Source organism: Salvelinus fontinalis, chromosome 21 (genome assembly GCF_029448725.1).
Source record: "Salvelinus fontinalis isolate EN_2023a chromosome 21, ASM2944872v1, whole genome shotgun sequence".
NCBI classification, from domain to species: Eukaryota; Metazoa; Chordata; class Actinopteri; order Salmoniformes; family Salmonidae; genus Salvelinus; species Salvelinus fontinalis.
Window position 1 is genome coordinate 35670064 of NC_074685.1, and position 20031 is coordinate 35690094.

General features: G+C 42.8%; 1 protein-coding gene across 1 annotated transcript; it reads right to left on the reverse strand.

The window, feature by feature from the left end:
- Nucleotides 1–12209: 12209 nt before the first annotated feature.
- On the reverse strand, nucleotides 12210–17975 carry LOC129818795 (procathepsin L-like). The gene is made up of 8 exons (XM_055875033.1): nucleotides 17915–17975; nucleotides 16284–16422; nucleotides 15776–15898; nucleotides 14148–14300; nucleotides 13669–13893; nucleotides 13239–13404; nucleotides 12820–12937; nucleotides 12210–12591 (listed from the first exon to the last, which is right to left on the reverse strand). Exons 2-8 carry the CDS (start codon nucleotides 16410–16412, stop codon nucleotides 12492–12494), a joined length of 1014 nt encoding a protein of 337 aa, XP_055731008.1. The 5' UTR covers nucleotides 16413–16422; nucleotides 17915–17975; the 3' UTR covers nucleotides 12210–12491.
- Between the last annotated feature and the right edge of the window lie 2056 nt (nucleotides 17976–20031).

A 20031-nucleotide genomic window follows, 5' to 3' on the forward strand; every position in this document is an offset into this window, starting at 1 on the left:
AAGTGTTGTTTCGTGTTCGTCTTCGTGGTTGAATAAATTCATTATGTTCTCAAAACCCGCTGCATTTTGGTCGGATCCCTACTCCTCCTCTTCGGACGAAGAGGAGGAGAACAAGCGTTACACCCTGATTGGCTTCAATACCAGTATTCACCTGATTTCCAAGAACAGTGTCACTGTGACTTAAGACTGAGTCAGAGGCAAATAAATACATTAAATGCAGGTGTCTAAAAAGCGATTTTTACAGTGAGCACGTCTGCCGAAATAAGTACAAAGACGTCTGCAAGATCTGTTACTCTTTCTAATTTGGAAGAGCAGGGACCGAACATTATTCTTCCACATTCACTTTTCCAAGATCTTGTCGAGGTAGTCGAAAAGCCAATATTGACATTGACAAATTAAACAGAGACTTGGAAGGAGAGAGGAAGAAAGAGACACCAACTATTGAATTCTATTTCTCTATCAGAGTATTGGAGGGAGAAGTGTACAGTATTTTAGAATTAACCAGGCCCTCGCTTTTGGCTTAGAGGACAGTAACTTTATGCAGATGGGAGAATATTTTGAACAAATGCTCTCTATATCTCATGTTGTTTGCCATTGAAAACACTAAAGCCTTGTTCACATTTCCCATAAGCACTCCCCTTACGGTTAAAGGCTCCATTGCGAGATGGACACTGCAGAATTTTCCAAACTTTGGTCTTCTTCAGTCCAGCCAGAGTCCGTCGAAGAAGTTACCAAACCACAGAAGAAGATAAAAATACTCGATGTGGTTTATGGCGATGACTTTATGGGATAGCTAGCAACCTACCCATTCCTATGAGTGAGTACTATTTTAATAGTCATGTTAAATAATACACATTGGCTGTTAAGCCAATTATATTATGACTGTTGCCTCCGTTTAAGTTATTTGTGATGGTAATGACGTTTGTTTTTTGTGATAATTATTAGGTGGAGGTCGCTATAGCTACAGTGTTACCTTTAGCCTCGTTTTTAGCTAGCTAGCTGCTCTGCAGCAAAGCTAGATTGACTTGCTGTAAAGTTAGAGAAAAGTTGAGGAAAAAGTAACTGAATGTTATCACCTGTCTTGAAAGAAATATATTTGACAATCTCCCAAAATAAATGTGATCTCTGATGAGAGACAGGCTCTCCTCCATCTTGCATTACAAACACTACACTTGTCCATTTAGTAGCAGGGCAAGACTCTGAAATATGTAAGGATGTGTACGGGGCTTAAAGCAGAGACAGAGAAAATGCGACAGAGTGCTACTACACTTGAACAGGAAATAAAAAGCTAAGTCTATCCGGACATGCTTGCCACATTAACAGAGACAATCACCACTTCGATCTCCGACCTTTCAAAAATAACCGAACAGGCTGGCATGGTGCCAAATGCAGGTACCAATCCAAGTTCTCCCAACGTGGTCCCAGAGGAACCAAGACACCAACAACTCATCTGTCGGCGAGAGAGAATCCTCTGATGCGAGCAGCGCTGACGACACATGGAGTAATTCTCAACTTATTTTGGCCAACTCACCTGGCCGATGCCACAACCAACCCTGCTGTGGACAAGGCGGGGCACTAGGGGGAGGAAATCCCCCTCCCTACAATGTGAGAAGGTCTGAGAGGAAAAATAACTATCGGTCATAAATATTTCTGAGCATTCACTGAGCTTAACCGTAAGTGTCTGTGCTCAGGAAAGGCCTCTCCTTCACCCCAACTGATGTAGTTGATCCTTTTAAGAGTAGGCAGCTTAAAATTAGTTTGACAACTGCATTTAAAGCATTTATTTGCCTCTGACTCAGTCTTGAGTAACACTGTTCTTGGAAATCAGCTGACCACTGGTATTGAAACCAATCAGGAATAATAATTCCTACCCCTTTCAAAAAGAAGTCTACCTTTTCACCGTTCTCTAATCGGAGCCCCTCTATTACCACATAATGTACAATCACCTGGTTGAAAATGACCTTAGAGAAGATGCCAGTAAGCATAAATACTCTAAAGGTAACCTCAGTGCAGAAGATCTCAGTGCTAAGGTCTACAAAGGTCTACAAAACAACTGTAATCTTGTCATTCTCCCTGCTGATAAGGGGGGCACTGTTGTGGTGCAAAGCTATGAACAATATCACAAGGGCATTATGAGTCATCTGAACAAAAGAGAATTCTGTGACCCCTTACATGCAAATCCTACGGATTGTATTTAGAGTGAAATTGCTGTATATATTTACAGTGCTTTAGACCAAGGTTTGATTACTGATTTCCTTATCACCCCTCACCCAGTATGTGCAGCTTACTATGGCCTACCTAAGATTCACAAGAAACTATCTGACCCTCCTCTGAGGCCTAAAGTCTTTGGTAATGATAGCCTCATGGAACCCCTATCCCAATTTGTCATTTTTTCATTAAACAGTTGGTTCCTTCCTTCCCAGCATTCTTGGGCGACACCACTGATGTGATAGCGATCCTTGAGAATGCCAAAGTTGAATCTAATGATATACACTACATGACCAAAAGTATGTGGACAACTCATTTCAAAATCATGGGCATTAATATGGAGTTGGTCCCCCCCTTTGCTGCTATAACAGCCTCTACTCTTCTGGGAAGGCTTTCCACTAGATGTTGGAACATTGCTGTGGAGACTTCATTCCATTCAGCCACAAGAGCATTAGTGAGGTTGGGCACTGATGTTGGGGGATTAAACCTGGCTCGCAGTCTGCGTTCCAACTCATCCCAAAGGTGTTCGATGGGGGTGAGGTCAGGGCTCTGTGCAGCCCAGTCAAGTACTTCCACACGGATCTCGACAAATCATTTCTGTATGGACCTAGCTTTGTGAACGGGGCATTGTCATGCTGAAACAGGAAAGGGCCTTCCCCAAACTGTTGCCAAAAAGTTGGAAGCACAGAATCATCTAGAATGTAATTGTAAGCTTTAGCATTTAGATTTCCCTTCACTGGAACTAAGGGGCCTAGCCCGAACCATGAAAAAAGCCCTAGATCATTATTCCTCCTCCACCAAACTTTACAGTTGGCACTAAGCATTCGGACAGGTAGCGTTCTCCTGGCATCCTCCAAACCCAGATTCATCCATCCGACTGCCAGATGGTGAAGCGTGATTCATCACCACAGAGAACGCGTTTTCACTGCTCCAGAGCCCAATGGCGGCGAGCTTCACATTTATATACGCATTGCGTATGATGATCTTAGGCTTGTGTGCGGCTGCTTGGCCATGGAAACCCATTTCATAAAGCTCCCGACAAACAGATCTTGTGCTGACCTTGCTTCCAGAGGCAGTTTGGAACTCGGTAGTGAGTGTTGCAACCGAGGACAGATGATTTTTACGCGCTTCGCACTTCATCACTCGGTGTTCCCATTCTGTGAGCTTGTGTGGCCTACCACTTTGTGGATGAGCCTTTGTTGCTCCTAGACATTTCCACTTCACAATAACAGCACGAACAGTTGACCTAGGGCAGCTCTAGCAGGGCAGAAATTTGACAAAAAAACTTGTTGGAAAGGTTGGAATCCAATGACGGTGCCACCTTGAAAGTCACTGAGCTCTTCATTAATGCCCATTCTACTGCCAATGTTTGTCTATGGATATTTTATGACTGCCTGTTCGATTTTATACACCTGTCAGCAATGAGAGTGGCTGAAATATGCCGAATCCACTAATTTGAAGGGGTGTCCACACACTTATGTAAATAGTCTACTTGGAATTTTGGATGTTCAAAGTCTTTATACAAACATCCCCCATGCAGGAGGCCTAGAAGCCCTTTGCCGCTATCTCGATACATGCCCTGAAGGTCTGCTGCCCCGTTTCTGGTTTTATTTTGAAACTAACCGAAGTAGCATCTATAAACTGGCTCTTTTTACATCCCACGCCAGGGAACAGCAGACCTGGCGCCAAATTATGCTAATTTGTTTCTGAGTTTCTGGGAAGAAAAATGCATTAACAATGCTGTATCTAACACGGTTGTTTCTAACATTGTTCTGTGGCTCCGATATATTGATGATGTTCTGGTAGTCTGGAGGGTCACAGAGGATTTGAGTAAATTTGTGTTGTATGCCAACTCTACTAATCCCCATTTATTGTTTACAGAAGAGCATTACACTTCCTCTATCAATTTCCTAGACCTCACTATTTTTAAAGGCAATGGTGATAGGCTATGCTTAAACATTTCATTTTTTTGCAAACCTCTCAGTAGGTACATTATCCTAGGTATGATAGTAACCATCCTAAATCTCTAAAACGCAACATTCCTACCAGTCAATTCCTTAGATTAAGGCAAAACTGCAGCAAATCAATATTTTTTTTTGACTAAAGCTGAAATAATGAAAAAGAGTTTCCTCGAACGCGACTACAGGGATAGGTCTCCTCAACATGGCGCATAAGCGATCACCAGAGACCGTTAGAGTCGCCCTCTTCACCAAAAAGACCAACGCGAGAAATCTGATATTTTTAAATATTTTTTTACCACTTAATGCAACCTGTCTGCAGGGCAGATAAGCTGCGTGATTCTCAAACAGAGGCTATGATAGAGTAGCAGAGGCACACAAGTTCTTATCAGATGACATGGAGTATGAGCTTGCTAAACATATAAACTTCATGGGATTAGTGGCCTCAAATGCAGAGAAATTGCCTATTGTCATGAAGTGATATTTAACAGAGAGATCTATTTCTGAATGTAGGCATACATTTAAGATATACAATATACGCCACCCCCATTTCATGAATTAAACTATGACCTACCAACCGTGTCACACACTGTCACACTGCCACTTAACCCTAGGTGGCTCAATTTACCCTGTCCCGATGATCAATTTACCTCATACCCGGGGGTAAGTTGTGCCAAGAGACCACCTTGTTTTGGACTAGGTATGTTTTCAAAACTGTTATGTTTACATTAATTCTGATCACAACGTCCTGAAATATATGTAGATATCTTAGTTAGAAATTATTATTTCCCTTAATGTAGTGAGGCTGAAAGTTTAAAAAAATCTAAACTTTCAGTGCATTTGGAAAGTATTCAGACTCCTTCCCTTTTTCCAAATGTTGTTATGTTACAGCCTTATTCTGAAATGGATTAAATAAATAAAAAAACTCAGCAATCTATACACAATAAGGACAAAGTGAAAACCAGTTTTTAGAATTTTTGCTAATTCATTCAAAATAAAAAACTAAATAAAATATTTTAAAAAATACATTAGTCACATGCGCCGAATGCGTACAATGCAGTTTAAAAAAATACAGATAAGAAAAAGAGATAAAAGTAACAAGTAAATAAGGAGCAGCTGTGAAATAACAAAAGCGAGACTATATACAGGGGGGTACCGATACAGAGTCAATGTGCAGGGGCACCGGTTATTTGAGGTAGTATATACTGTACATGTAGGTCAAGTTATTAAAATGACTATGCATAGATGACAACAGGGAGTAGCAGTGGTGTAAAAGAGGGAGTTAGATGGGGTGGGGGCACTGCAAATAGTCTGGGTAGCCATTTGACTAGATGTTCAGGAGTCTTATGGCTTGGAGGTAAAAGCTGTTTAGAAGCCTCTTGGACCTAGACTTGGCGCTCCGATACCGCTTGCCGTGTGGTAGCAGAGAGAACAGTCTATGACTAGGGTGGCTGGAGTCTTTTACAATTGTAGGGCCTTCCTCTGAAACCGCCTGATATAGAAGTACTAGATGGCTGGAAGCTTGGCCCCAGTGATGTATTGGAACGCTCGCACTACCCTCTGTAGTGCCTTGCGGTCGGAGGCCGAGCAGTTGCCATACCAGACAGTAATGCACCCAGTCAGGATGCTCTCGATTGTGCAGCTGTAGAACCTTTTGAGCATATGAGGACCCATGCCATTTCAGTCACAGCCAGGTCGCTGACCTCCTCTCTATAGGCTGTCTCGTCGTTGTTGTGATCAGGCCTACCACTGTTGTGTCATCTGCAAATGTAATGATGGTGCTGGAGTGCCTGGCCGTGCTGTCATGAGTGAACAGGGAGTACAGGGGACTGAGCACGCACCCCTGAGGGCCCCCTGTGTTGAGGATCAGTGTCGCGGATGTGTTGTTACCTACCCTTACCACCTGGGGGCAGCCCGTCAGGAAGTCCAGGATTCAGTTGCAGAGGGAGGTGTTTAGTCCCAGGGTCCTTAGCTTAGTGATGAGCTTTGAGGGCACTATGGTGTTGAACGCTGAGCTGTAGTCAATGAATAGCATTCTCACATAGGTGTTCCTTTTGTCCAGGTGGGAAAGGACAGTGTGGAGTGCAATGGAGATTGCATCATCTGTGGATCTGTTTGTGCGGTATGCAAATTGGAGAGGGTCTAGGGTTTCTGTTATGATGGTGTTGATGTGAGCCATGACAAGCCTTTCGAAGCACTTCATGGCTACAGATGTGAGTGCTATGGGTCGGTAGTCATTTAGGCAGGTTACCTTAGTGTTCTTGGGCACAGGGACTATGGTGGTCTGCTTAAAACATGTTGGTATTATAGACTCGGACAGGGAGAGGTTGAAAATGTCAGTGTAGGCACTTGCCAGTTGGTCAGCGCATGCTCGCAGTACATGTCCTGATAATCCGTCTGGCCCTGCGGCCTTGTGAATATTGACCTGTTTAAAGGTCTTACTCACATCAGCTGCAGAGAGTGTGATCACACAGTCTTCCGGAACAAGCGAGCATAGAGGTAGTTTAGCTCGTCTGGTAGACTCCTGTCACTGGGCAACTCTAAGGCTGTGCTTCCCTTTGCAGTCTGTAATGTTTTGCAAGCCCTGTCACATCCAACGAGCGTCAGAGCCGGTGTAGTACGATTCGATCTTAATCCTGTATTGATGCTTTGCCTGTTTGATGGTTCGTCGGAGGGCATAGCGGGATTTCTTATAAGCTTCCGGGTTAGAGTCCCGCTCCTTGAAAGCGGCAGCTCTAGCCTTTAGCTCAGTGCGGATGTTGCCTGTAATTCATGGCTTCTGGTTGGGGTATGTACGTACAGTCACTGTGGGGACGACGTCATCAATGCACTTATTGATGAAGCCATTGACTGATGTGGTGTACTTCTCAATGTCATCGGAGTAATCCCGGAACACATTCCAGTCTGTGCAAGCAAAACAGTCCTGTAGCATAGCATCCGCGTCATCTGACCACTTCTGTATTGAGCGTGTCACTGGTACTTCCTGCTTTAGATTTGGATTGTAAGCAGGTATCAGGAGGATAGAACTATGGTCAGATTTGCCAAATGGAGGGCGAGGGAGATCTTTGTACGTGTCTCTGTGTGTGGAGTAAAGGTGGTCTTGAGTTTCTTTCCCTCTGGTTTCACATTTAACATGCTGACAGAAATTTGGTAAAACGGATTTAAGTTTCCCTGCATTAAAGTCCCCGGCTACTAGGAGCACCGCCTCTGGGTAGGCGTTTTCTTGTTTGCTTATGGCGGAATACAGCTAATTCAATTCTGGATACTATTCCCGATCAAGCGGTGTATCCTTCGCGTCGGGCTTGTCAGAGTCGTTAAAGGAAAAAGAGGATTCTGCTAGTCCGTGGTGAGTAATCGCAGTCCTGATGTCGAGAAGTTATTTTTGGTCATAAGAGACGGTAGCGTCAACATTATGTACAAATAAAAATAAGTTATAAACAACGCAAATAAGCTAACAAAAAAACACAATCGGCTGGGGGCACGTAAAACCTCTGCCATCCTCTCCGGCCCCATCTTACAGATGCCTTATTTACATAAGTAGACCCTTTGTTATGAGACTCGAAATTAAGCTCAGATACATCCTGTTTCCATTGGTCATCCTTGAGATGTTTCTACAACTTGATTGGAGTATACCAGCGGTAAATTTAATTGATTGGACATGATTTGGAAAGGCACACACCTGTCTATATAAGATCTCACAGTTGACAGTTAATGTCAGAGCAAAAATCAGGCCATGAGGTCGAAGGAATTTTCCTTAGAGCTCTGAGACAGGATTGTGTCGAGGCACAGATCTGTGGAAGGGTACAAAAAATGTCTGTAGCATTGAAGGTCCCCAAGAACACAGTGGCCTCCATCATTCTTAAATGGAAAAAATATTAAAACCACCAAGACAATTCATAGAGCTGGCTGCCTGGCAGCCTTGGTCAGGGAGGTGACCAAGAACCCAATAACCTAACCATGTTGTTGAAGGAATTTTTCGTAGAGCTCCTAGACATTGAAGGTACCCAAGGACACAGTGACACCATCATTCTTAAATGGAAGAAGTTTGGAACCACCAAGACTCATCCTAGTTCTGATTGCCAGGCCAAACTGAGCGATCGGGGGAGAAGGGCCTTGGTCAGGCAGGTAAACAAATCTTGTTTCTCATGGTCTGAGAGTCTTTAGGTATATTTTGGCAAACTCCAAGCGAGCTGTCATATGCCTTTTACTTTGAAGTGGCTTCCATCTGGCCACTCTACCATAAAGGCCTGATTGGTGGAGTGCTGCAGAGATGGTTGTCCTTCTGGAAGGTTCTCCCATCTCCACAGAGGAACTCTAGAGCTTTGTCAGAGTGACCATCGAGTTCTTGGTCACCTCCCTGACCAAGGCCCTTCTCCCCCGATTGCTCCGTTTAGCCAGGCGGACAGCTCTGACATTCCCTGTCAACTGTGGGACCTTAGGCAGGCAGGCAGGCAGGCAGGCAGGCAGGCAGGCGTGTGCGCCTTTCCAAATCATGTCCAATCAATTTAATTTACCACAGGTGGACTCCAATCAAGTTGTAGAAACATCTCAAGGATGATCAATGGAAACAGGATTTAAAAAAGAAAATGTTGCAAAAATGTCTAAAAATGTATTTTCACAATGTCATTATGGGGTATTGCGTGTAGATCGCAATTTTTAAAAGAAACGATTTTGGAATAAGGCTGTAACATTACAACATGTGGAAAAAGTCAAGGGGTCTGAATACTGTCCGAAGGCACTGTGAGTATCTTACTGTGATTGTTTTAAATTCAAATGATACAATTTTTTACAAAAATACCTTCTCAGCAAAGAGAAATGTCTCAAGCAAGAATTTAGCTAGGACTCTCTGGGAGGGGTCTGAGTGGAGAGGGAAACTGAAAATGAGCTGTTATTGGCAGAGAGATTTAGAACACTCTTTCTTATTGGTCTATTAACTAATTTACCACCTGGTGGTGTCACCAGGCAGGCCAAAACTCCATCCCAACAAAACAGGCTGACATTTCAGGCAATCTTTTCAAACAGTTCTTACACTAAAAGGGCATTATCATAATTTCCACAATTTCAGAGTCTTATTCCAACCTCATAGTGTGGAAATATACACTGCTCAAAAAAATAAAGGGAACACTTAAACAACACAATGTAACTCCAAGTCAATCACACTTCTGTGAAATCAAACTGTCCACTTAGGAAGCATCACTGATTGACAGTACATTTCAACAGGCTGTTGTGCAAATGGAATAGACAAAAGGTGGAAATTCTAGGCAATTAACAAGACACCCCCAATAAAGGAATGGTTCTGCAGGTGGTGACCACAGACCACTTCTCTTCCTATGCTTCCTGGCTGATGTTTTGGTCACTTTTGAATGCTGGCGGTGCTTTCACTCTAGTGGTAACATGAGACGGAGTCTACAACCCACACAAGTGGCTCAGGTAGTGCAGTTCATCCAGGATGGCACATCAATGCGAGCTGTGGCAAAAAGGTTTGCTGTGTCTGTCAGCGTAGTGTCCAGAGCATGGAGGCGCTACCAGGAGACAGGCCAGTACATCAGGAGACGTGGAGGAGGCCGTAGGAGGGCAACAACCCAGCAACAGGACCGCTACCTCCACCTTTGTGCAAGGAGGTGCACTGCCAGTGCCCTGCAAAATGACCTCCAGCAGGCCACAAATGTGTTCCGACTTCAACTGTATATAGGTAGCTGAGTAGGGGTATATATACTGTGTCTATAACTGTGTTGTAAAGACAGACATACCAGCAGTAAGCACAAACTGACTTGTTTTGTGCTACACTAGAGACTGTTGTCAAGTAGTTGGTCTCATCAAGTAAAGCTACAAATAAACTGAATGCTGAGGGACAAATGTCTCTTCACATACTGTTGATCGTGTTAGCAAAGTCACAGACGCTCCTGTAATATTTGTTTTATTGTACCTTTATTTAACCAGGTAGGCCAGCTGAGAACAAGTTCTCATTTACAACTGTGACCTGGCCAAGATAAAGCAAAGAAGTGGGACAAAAACAACACAGTTACACATGGGATAAACAAACGTACAGTCAATAACACAACAGAAAAATCTGTATACAGTGTGTGCAAATGAAGTAAGGAGGTAAGGCAATAAATAAATAGGCCAATAGTGGCAAAGTAATTACAATTTAGCAGTTTACACTGGAGTGATATATGTGCAGATGAGGATGTGCAAGTAGAAATACTGGTGTGCAAAAGAGCAGAAAAACTCAAATAAATATGGGGATGAGGTAGGTAGTTGGTTGGATGGGCTATTTACAGATGGGCTGAGTACAGCTGTAGCTGGGGGAGATATAAGTCTCCAACTTCAGTGATTTTTGCAATTTGGCGGCCAAAGCAGGCGTTGGCTTTGGGGATGACGAGTGAAATATACCTCCTGGTGGAGCTTTACCTTATAGATGTATAGATCACCTGGAGCTAGTGGGTTTGGCGACAAATATGAAGTGAGGACCAGCCAACGAGAGCATACAGGTCGCAGTGGTGGGTAGTATATGGGGCTTTGGTGACATAACGGATGGCACTGTGAGAGACTGCATCCAATTTGCAGAGTAGAGTCTTGGAGGCTATTTAATGACATCTTTGAAGTGAAGGCTCGGTAGTATAGTCACTTTTACGAGGGTATGTTTGGCAGCATGAGTGAAGGAAGCTTTGTTGTGAAAAAGGAAGCCAATTCTAGATTTAACTTTGGATTGGAAATGCTTAATGTGAGTCTGGAATGAAAGTTTAGTCTAGCCAGCCACCTAGGTATTTATAGTTGTCCGCATATTCTAAGTCAGAACCGTCCAGAGTAGTGATGCTAGTCGGTCGGGGAGGTGCGGGCAGAAATCGGTTGAAGAGCATGCATTTCTTTTTATTAACATTTAAGAGCAGTTGGAGGCCACGAAAAGGTTGTTGTATGGCGTTGAAGCTTGTTTGGAGGTTTGTTAAAACAGTATCCAAAGAAGGGCCAGATGTATACAGAATGGTGTCGTCTGCGTAGAGGTGGATCAAAGAGTCACCCGCAGCAAGAGCGACATCATTGATATATACAGAGAAAGAGTCGGCCCGAGAATTTAACCCTGTGGTACCCCCATAGAGACCCAGAGGTCCGGACAACAGGCCCTCCGATTTGACACACTGAACTCTGAGAAGTAGTTAGTGAACCAGGCCAGGCAGTCAGAAACCAAGGCTGTTGAGTCTGCCGATAAGAATACGGTGATTGACAGAGTCAAAAGCCTTGGCCAGGTCGATGAAGACGGCTGCACAGTACTGTCTGTAGGCCGCACAACGTTAAGGTTTTAAATTACTGCACGGTCTGTTCTTCACTCCAGCCTGGCATGTATTTAAATTAGGACCAGCTAAACATGCCAAATTCAGTACACATACACTTCACTAACAGTTAAGAATTCTGCATTTTAAATGCCCAATGCAGCGTTTATCTAAAAAAATTATAATTTATGAGGAAAGATGCACTATGCAGAAATAGCTCTGGCCAATTCCTGGTTGCTCGAATTATTTCAGTTTGTGACAAAAGTAGTGTAGAGAACCATTGTTTCATCTAAACCTCTGAAATATATTTTCCATAACCCAAAATATTGTATTTTCAGCATTTTGAAGCCGGTGTTGAAAACCAAAATTAAGACACAAAAACTTAACTTAAGAACAGCTGTCATTTCCTGGTTGCTAAAATGCAACAATGTTCACTCAATTTAAGTTGAGAAAACAAGCACTGAATAGTGTAGAGAATCCGCGACCCATGAAAATCACTGAAATATATTAAAGTAAAAATCTCAAGCAGGAGTGTCATGTTACAGGGAAATGGGATGCAGGGGAGATTTGTTTTGAACACAGCCTAGTGCTGTTGCAATGCAACTAGCTTCCACATGACATGTTTGTGTTTGAGAGTCAGCCTTCAGTGACGGTCATAATAGCTGCTAGATAGTGCCAACATTCAAAAATTAGCGCTACATCGTAGGAAAACGTAGTTGATTAGTACCACAAAGTAGACTCACAATACAATTTAATTTTTATTTTATTTTGCTGATGTACAAAACTGGTGTAAAAGCAGAAAATGAGGAATGTACACAGGTTACACCTGTAACATTCACTTGGCTCAACATGCATAGACATAAAAAAGTGTAAAACAAAAATGGGTAGAATTTCATAAATTCCCTAAATGTGCCTCTTTAAAACCCTAGCAGCAGGTTCTCATGCACCTTTCACAGACTTAGTTAAGGCAGCACTGTAATCATGACCCTTTATCCAGAACTTTCAAACGTTTCTAAAACTAAGGTCTAGTGTACTAGAACCGCCAGGTTCTAGAACACTAGACCAGTGGGTAGCTGGCTACCGTGGCGATGCCACAGTGGTTCTTCCTGTCTTTGGCCATGTAGATGTAGCCTTTGTCTCCCCATTTCTCGCTCCAGCTGAGAAAGAGACAAAACATGTTAGTCCCACAGTTCTAGTTAGTAGGAAATTATAGATTCACTGCTGCTTTAGAGAAATGACTTAGACCATAGTATCAGGACAACACCAACACTGTATACAAATAAAGGCAATGTAGAGATGCATATTCCCCGATGAGGAAATCAACCAATCCCGTAGTGGTGACGTAACAAACAAAAAACATCCTAGGAAGATACTATGTACTGTACCTGTTCTTGACAATCCAGAATTTATTGCCATCTACATCCTCTCCTTCAAAACCATATCCCACCACCAGAACTCCATGGCCGAGCTCCTCACTGCTGCACTTCTTCTCATAGTAGATACCTACAGGGAGAGGACATAGTTAAATTAGTAGGCTAAGATGCTGGGTTTACCTCAGTATGTAAAACCACCTGATCTCAAAGCTAAAGGTAGTTAGGTAGCGTGTAGCTCTTTACGAGAGGGCAAAACTGAAATATTGGTAACAAACAATTTACTTTAGATGATACCATTTGTAAATCTTAGCTACAGTGTGAAAAGGACAGACCAGAACAGCTCACTGCTACCCAAAAATAGTAGGTAGGGAATCCAATACTTTCAAATATTCTAACACGTAATTTAAGTTGCACCGCTAACTGCTACTCACCAGACTTGTAGAACTGGAAGGAGTCGTGGCTGGCATCGATGGCGACAGAGATGGGGCCGACAGACGCCACAGCACTCATCAGAGTGTGCTCCTTGCCACTGGGGATATCCACGAAGCCGGTTTCATTGACAGCACTGAACTCTGGTCGGTAGCGGCAAAGGGCATCCTGAGTTACCAGATAAGACCAACGGCCATGATTAGTCAAAAACATACTCCAATTATTCAAGCAAGTCAGTCATCCTTGGAGACATAAATCCCACTAATGAAGTAGAAAATGTCAAGTCATTCCAAAATAACAACCATAGGAGTTGGTTCTACAGGAAACTGCATGATCTGGGACCAGGCTAACAGAACAGGGCCTTACTTTTAATAAATGCATCTTCATACGCCATTACATTTGAATTCCGACTAACAGAAAACAGGGCCTTACCTTGCCCACATAGGGGTAGGACGCCTCTGTGTCCAGGCCACCGTTGTCCTTCACATACTGGAACGCCCGGTCCATGAGACCTCCATTACAGCCCTCGTTACCCTGGGGTCTGGAGCAGTCCACCAGGTTCTGTTTACTCAAAGACACCAGATTGCCAGTCTTCCTGAATAGCTGGCCCTCTATGGCCCCGGTGGCACTGAACGCCCAGCAAGACCCACATGAGCCCTGGAGGAAAAATTGTTAAAGATCTTGTTAGTATTTCATGTCAGAACACACTGACATGTGCATACTAAGCCAGTGTATGTAAGTAATAACTATGTGAAAAACCATTGTACATATACTGTAAATTACAGGCATGTCATAGGTAAGTAAACAAGCCAGACATTTCCCTGGATGTAAGAACTCAGGAAAGTCTGCATTAAGTGACACAGCAGTGTTTGTGGATATGAGTCATGACTCATGAGTGATTCTGGTCTCACCTGGTCCATGACGGGAGTGACGTAGCCCTTCTCTCTCCAGTCCACAGCTTCAGGGGCCTGCAGGTAACTGGGTTCCATGAACAGAGAGCCCTTGTACTTCCTCTCAGTTGTCTGCTTGTAGCCGTTCATGAGCTGCCCAAACTCTTCGTTGGTCTAGGGAGGAAGAAGTCAGAACACGTTGAAGCGTAATGTCTTCCCTGGCCAGATGTGCTTTGTAATTTACCATCTGAATGGGAAATCAAATTTTATTAGCCACATGCGCCAAATACAACAGGTGTAGGTAGACCTTACAGTGAAATGCTTACTTAAGAGCCCCTAAACAACATTGCAGTTTAAAAAAAAAAAGATAAGAATAAGAGATAAAAGTAACAAGTAATTAAAGAGCAGCAATAAAATAACAATTGTGAGACTATATCCAGTGGGGTACCTGTACAGGATCAATGTGCGGGGGCACCGGTTAGTTGAGGTAATATGTACATGTAGGTAGAGTTATTAACTATGCATAGTGACTAGACGACAACAGAGAGTAGCAGTGGTGTAAAGAGAGGGTGAGAGGGGCACTGCAAATAGTCTGGGTAGCCATTTGACGAGATGTTCAGAAGTCGTATGGCTTGGGGGTAGAAGCCTCTTGGACCTAGACATGGCGCTCCGGTACCGCTTGCTATAGCAGAGAGAACCGTCTATGACTAGGGTGGCTGGAGTCTGACAATTTCAGGGCCTTCCTCTGACACCGCCTGGTATAGAGGTCCTGGACAGCAGGAAGCTTGGCCCCAGTGATATACTGGGCCGTTAGCGTATCCCTCTGTAGTGCCTTGCGGTCGCAGGCCGAGCAGTTGCCATACCAGGCAGTGATGCAACCAGTCAGGACGCTCTCGATGGTGCAGCTGTAGAACCTTTTGAGGATCTGAGGACCCATGCCAAATCTTTTCAGTCTCCTGAGGGGGAATAGGTTTTGTCATGCCCTCTTCAAAACGTTCTTGGTGTGCTTGGATCATGTTAGTTTGTTGGTGACGTGGACACCAAGGAACTGGAAGCTCTCAACCTGCTCCACTGCAGCCCCGTTGATGAGAATGGGGGGCGTGCTCGAAATGTAGGTTTTATTAATGTCTTAGGACTGTTTTAAAAGTTGTGCACGGAACTATGAATCTAGTGTGCATCTTTAAGTAAGTTTCAATTCCCTTCTCAGGATAACTATTCCATTGCTGCTTGATAGTTAAAGAAACCTAACCTGCGAGTCTGAATACATTCCTGCCTTCATTGTCAACGCTGATACCTGTGTGTTGTCAAAGTGCCTGTGAAATAGTTCATACTGTATGTGCTTCAGCAAATCTATGGCATGACAACAAAAAGATCCAGCTACAGCACACACACAGTATGGGAAAGAGCTGCTGAGAAGTACCTCCTGCTCCACAGTAAAATGTCTCAGCAACAGACTTGGACAGAAGCTCACTGGAACTGATAGCGGCACCTCAAACTTTCTACTGCTTGAGTCCCTGCACCTCATAGAATATTAGCTCAAGTCCTGCAGAGTTCCTGGATATAAATATATACAGTACAGGCCCCCAGAATGAGTACCGGCACCCATTTCATCCATGTCAAGCACTGCTCAGCAAGGTGATTCTTCTTACCATGTCACCAAAGTGGTTCATGCCCAGACGGTAGGAGTGTTTTCCCATAGAGTGTTCCAGGTTGTGCATCTCAATCTTCTTCAGGTTCTTCTCCCAAACCATCCTCCTCCAGCCCTCCTCGCTCTGTAACAATGAGTGAAAAACAGTGAGAAAATATACACAATCATATACTGTCCCAGAACTATGGGCAAAATCCATGCAATTAATGATATACTGCATTAGGTGTAATTTACAGCTACATGTATGCACCAATTGATCAATTTGAGCCCCCTGTTGAGAGCAGTGGAGGATGGTGGGAGGAGTCATAGGAGGACAGGCTCATTGTACTGGCTGTAACGGAACTGAGTCAAACGTGGTTTCCAAATGTTTGATACCATTCCAATAATTCCATTCCAGCCTTTACAATGAGCCCATCCTGCTATTGCTCATCCCACCAGCCTCCAATCTTTGGGAACTACTGAGGGGTTCCTATGAGGATGTGCTCCTCTACTTGTGCTTAAACACCCACCTCATGGTAGTTCTTGCTGTGCCAGTTCTTCCACAAGTGCCAGTGGCCCTCCAACTGAGAGTCAAACATAGGGGCTGCATACACAGCACTCATACAGAGCACCAACATTGCCAAGTAGAGAGACGTCATGGTCAAACAGCTGTGGAGAGAGAGAGAGAGAGAGCAGAGCTCAGTCAGCCTTGTATTTTCAGTGTAAAGAAGCTATATAGTATAAACTGTTGAATTTGTACCTTTGAAGCAATGGCAGATCTTCAACGTTATATACAACAACAAAAAGTCTGGGCAGCTCCTCCTACTGGAGAGTTGATCTACAGCTATCCATTTGGTCTCCCATCCAGGGTTTAAACCAAGGCCAGCTTAGCTTTGACATGTCACTGACTACTACAATGTGGTATCGTGTGAATGATTGACTGCATCACTTCTTTTTATAAGAAAGATTGTTTTGAAAATACTTAGTTTGCATAGTCAACTTACACACAGCTCTGACACACACTTATCCCATCAGACATGCCACCAGGGGCTTTTCATAGTCCCCAAATCCAGAACAAATTCAAGAAAACATACAGTATTATATAGAGCCCTTACTGCATGGAACTTCCATCTCATATTGCTCAAATAAACAGAAAACCTGGTTTCAAAAAACAGATAAAGCAACACCTCGAGGCACAACGCCTCTCCCCTATTTGACCGAGATAGTTTGTGTGTATGCATTGATATGTAGGCTACGTGCGCCTTTTTATAAATGTATGTAGTTCTGTCCTTGAGCTGTTCTTGTCTAATGATGTTCTGTATTATGTTTAATGTTGTGTGGACCCCAGGAAGAGTAGCTGCTGCTTTTGCAACAGCTAATGGGGATGATCATAAAATACCAATAAAAATTTTAAAAATCCAAGTCATTCCAAAGGGTAGCTTTAACAGAAAATGAAATGTAACCATTCTTTATAAGTCATCAATTGTGATATTTATGCCAATAAAGCACTTGTGAAGTCATCAGCAGCTATTGTTTAAATTCAACCTAGGGTTCACAAACACGTCACCTTGCACTTTCACCATTCTGTGAAGTGAATTCATCATAATTGATTTAATCTGCAGCCTAATAAACTGCATGCTTTCCCAACGAGTAGTAGAGGGAGGTCCACACTACTACTCCAAGTTTACTTCGATATGATGGTTATTATATTCATCAACAATCGCATAATTAATTTTACTGACACAAAAAACTCTACCTTGTCTAGCGTATTTTGTGTTGTGGACATTTGGAAAGTTTACTGGAAAATGATGTTGCCATCAAGTTTGACATTTACATTTATCCGACATGTACTTTACTCGCATAACACGGTTGGATGGAAAAGTGGTTTGTGAGAATATTTTTTTTTAACTTCCAAGCCCCCCCTCCCTCTCTTACTAGGCTACTACACTACCAGTGTTCCAAATTATATAAAGTAATGTTGATATCCACAGAGATATTCGAGGGAATGTTTGGTAACAGCCGGAAGAAAAAGCAACATCAGAAACGGTAGACTAAAGTTGTCTTTCTGTATCAATCAAATCAAAGAGCAAATGACCCTGGTAAATGTCCATAACCCAAGACCTAACACTGTACAAACAACATAACAGAAAGTCGTACTTACTTTTCCCGTCAATTTGCAGTTGCAGGGTGATGATTTCTGCTGCTGTTGATGTGTAGTCAGTGTACTAGACACTAGACTTTATACAGCCAGCTATATGTCGTATAATGGGGGGGCTGGCTTGTGATTGGCTGAAAGGGGACCGTATATCACACTGCCGGCCCGCTGAAAGATCATTTAAAAGATCGCATGTCCCGCCCGGTGTAAATAGCCCAGCATGTGATTCCTGACCTCTTGACCGTTTTCATCAACTCTCTAAAGTTGAAACAACAAATTTGATTAAACTTCTTTAGGGAGTTGATTAGATTACTGGGAAACAAAGGGTAAAAAGATACATTGTGACATCGAATCAGTTTCACTTAACATTCTTTCATCTTCGGTTTCTTTGTAACAGTTCTCTCATCATGTGCTGGCGCGGAGGTGATGAGAGCATGGCACGCTGATGCTCATACAGAAATGACAAAGAAATTACCAGAAAAAAATGCTAAACATGTTCATTAAACAGTAATGACATCAATTTGGGAAGAAAGGTTACATATAGTCTAGTACCTGAAACTGAGTTGCCAACAATAAACGTCACATATATTCCTGCTCTGTGAAGCATACAGCAGCTTCAGTTTTTGTTCAACCATGTCCTAATATGATAGATTCAAATAATAGCCTGAAGTTGAGAGAATTAACAAATTAACCTACATTTATCTAGCTAAAATAAATGAGATTATCTGCATTCTTTAGATACTGATTAATTATTGTGTGATAATCTGCTGTGTCAAGAAAGTTCTGATGGGCTTGTAAATCATTTATTTGTGTAAATAATCATTCCAATTTCATTTGAAAGGTGTCTTGTAAGCCTGTCAGTGTTTTTCTACCTCTTCTGCACATTCTCCTTTTGTTTTCTATTTAAACATTGATAATATTGTTTTGTATTTTTTTTTTAGCTCATACAGAATAACTTACAACACATTTATGTAACTATTTAAATTATTAAACCCACTGAATCAAAACCCACAGAAAACCCACTAATCAATACATTGTTTCTAAAGAAGTACCTATTGTGTAATGTCACCTTTGCCTTGTCAGCTCTAGGAAATACTGCCTGTCAACCAAATACAATCACACAGGAAAAGGGGAGGGAGGGAGGGATCCTCTTCTTGGGCAGCTGCTGAATCTATGTGGGTACTGATAGGGCAGACCACCCACCCCCCCCCCCCCACACACACACACACACACACACACACACACACACACACACACACACACACACACACACACACACACACACACACACACACACACACACACACACACACACACACAGTAGATTTGTGGTTAGTAACAGGACTCCTTGATGGGGTTGGTGTGTCTACAAGAACACTACAGGGAAATCAATGAATGGATGGGTACTGAATTATCCTTTAGTTTTTTTAACCATTAGTTCCTAGTATTGATCGATCATACCAAGAAGAATGTTTTGATAACAATGCAGTAATGTATCCATGCAATATCATACTTTTGATTACGATCTAACAGAAACAGATGCACTTACTCCACCTGGCAGACAGGAAGTGTACTGCAGGCAATGTAACACAGTCATGACCAGAGCATTGAATAAAGAGTTGAATACAGGGCATTTGGAAAGTGTTCAGACCCCTTGACTTTTTCCACATTTTGCTACGTTACAGCCTTATTCTAAAATTGATTACATTCTTTTCCCCCCTCATCAATCTACACACAATACCCCATAATGACAAAGTGAAAACAGGTTTTTAGAAATTTTAGCAAATGTATAACAAAGAAAATGGAAATATCACATTTACATAAGTATTCAGACCCTTTCTCAATACTTTGTTGAAGCACCTTTGGCAGCGATTACAGCCTCGAGTCTTCTTGGGTACGACGCTACAAGCTTGGCACATCTGTATTTGGGGAGTTTCTCCCATTCTTCTCTGCAGATACTCTCAAGCTCTATCTGGTAGTTCGGGACAGTCACTGCACAGCTATTTTCAGGTCTCTCCAGAGAAGTTAGATCGCGTTCAAGTATGGGCTTTGGCTGGGCCACTCAAGGACATTCACAGACTTGTCCCAAAGCCAGTGTGCTTAGAAAGGCAAATTTACAATGT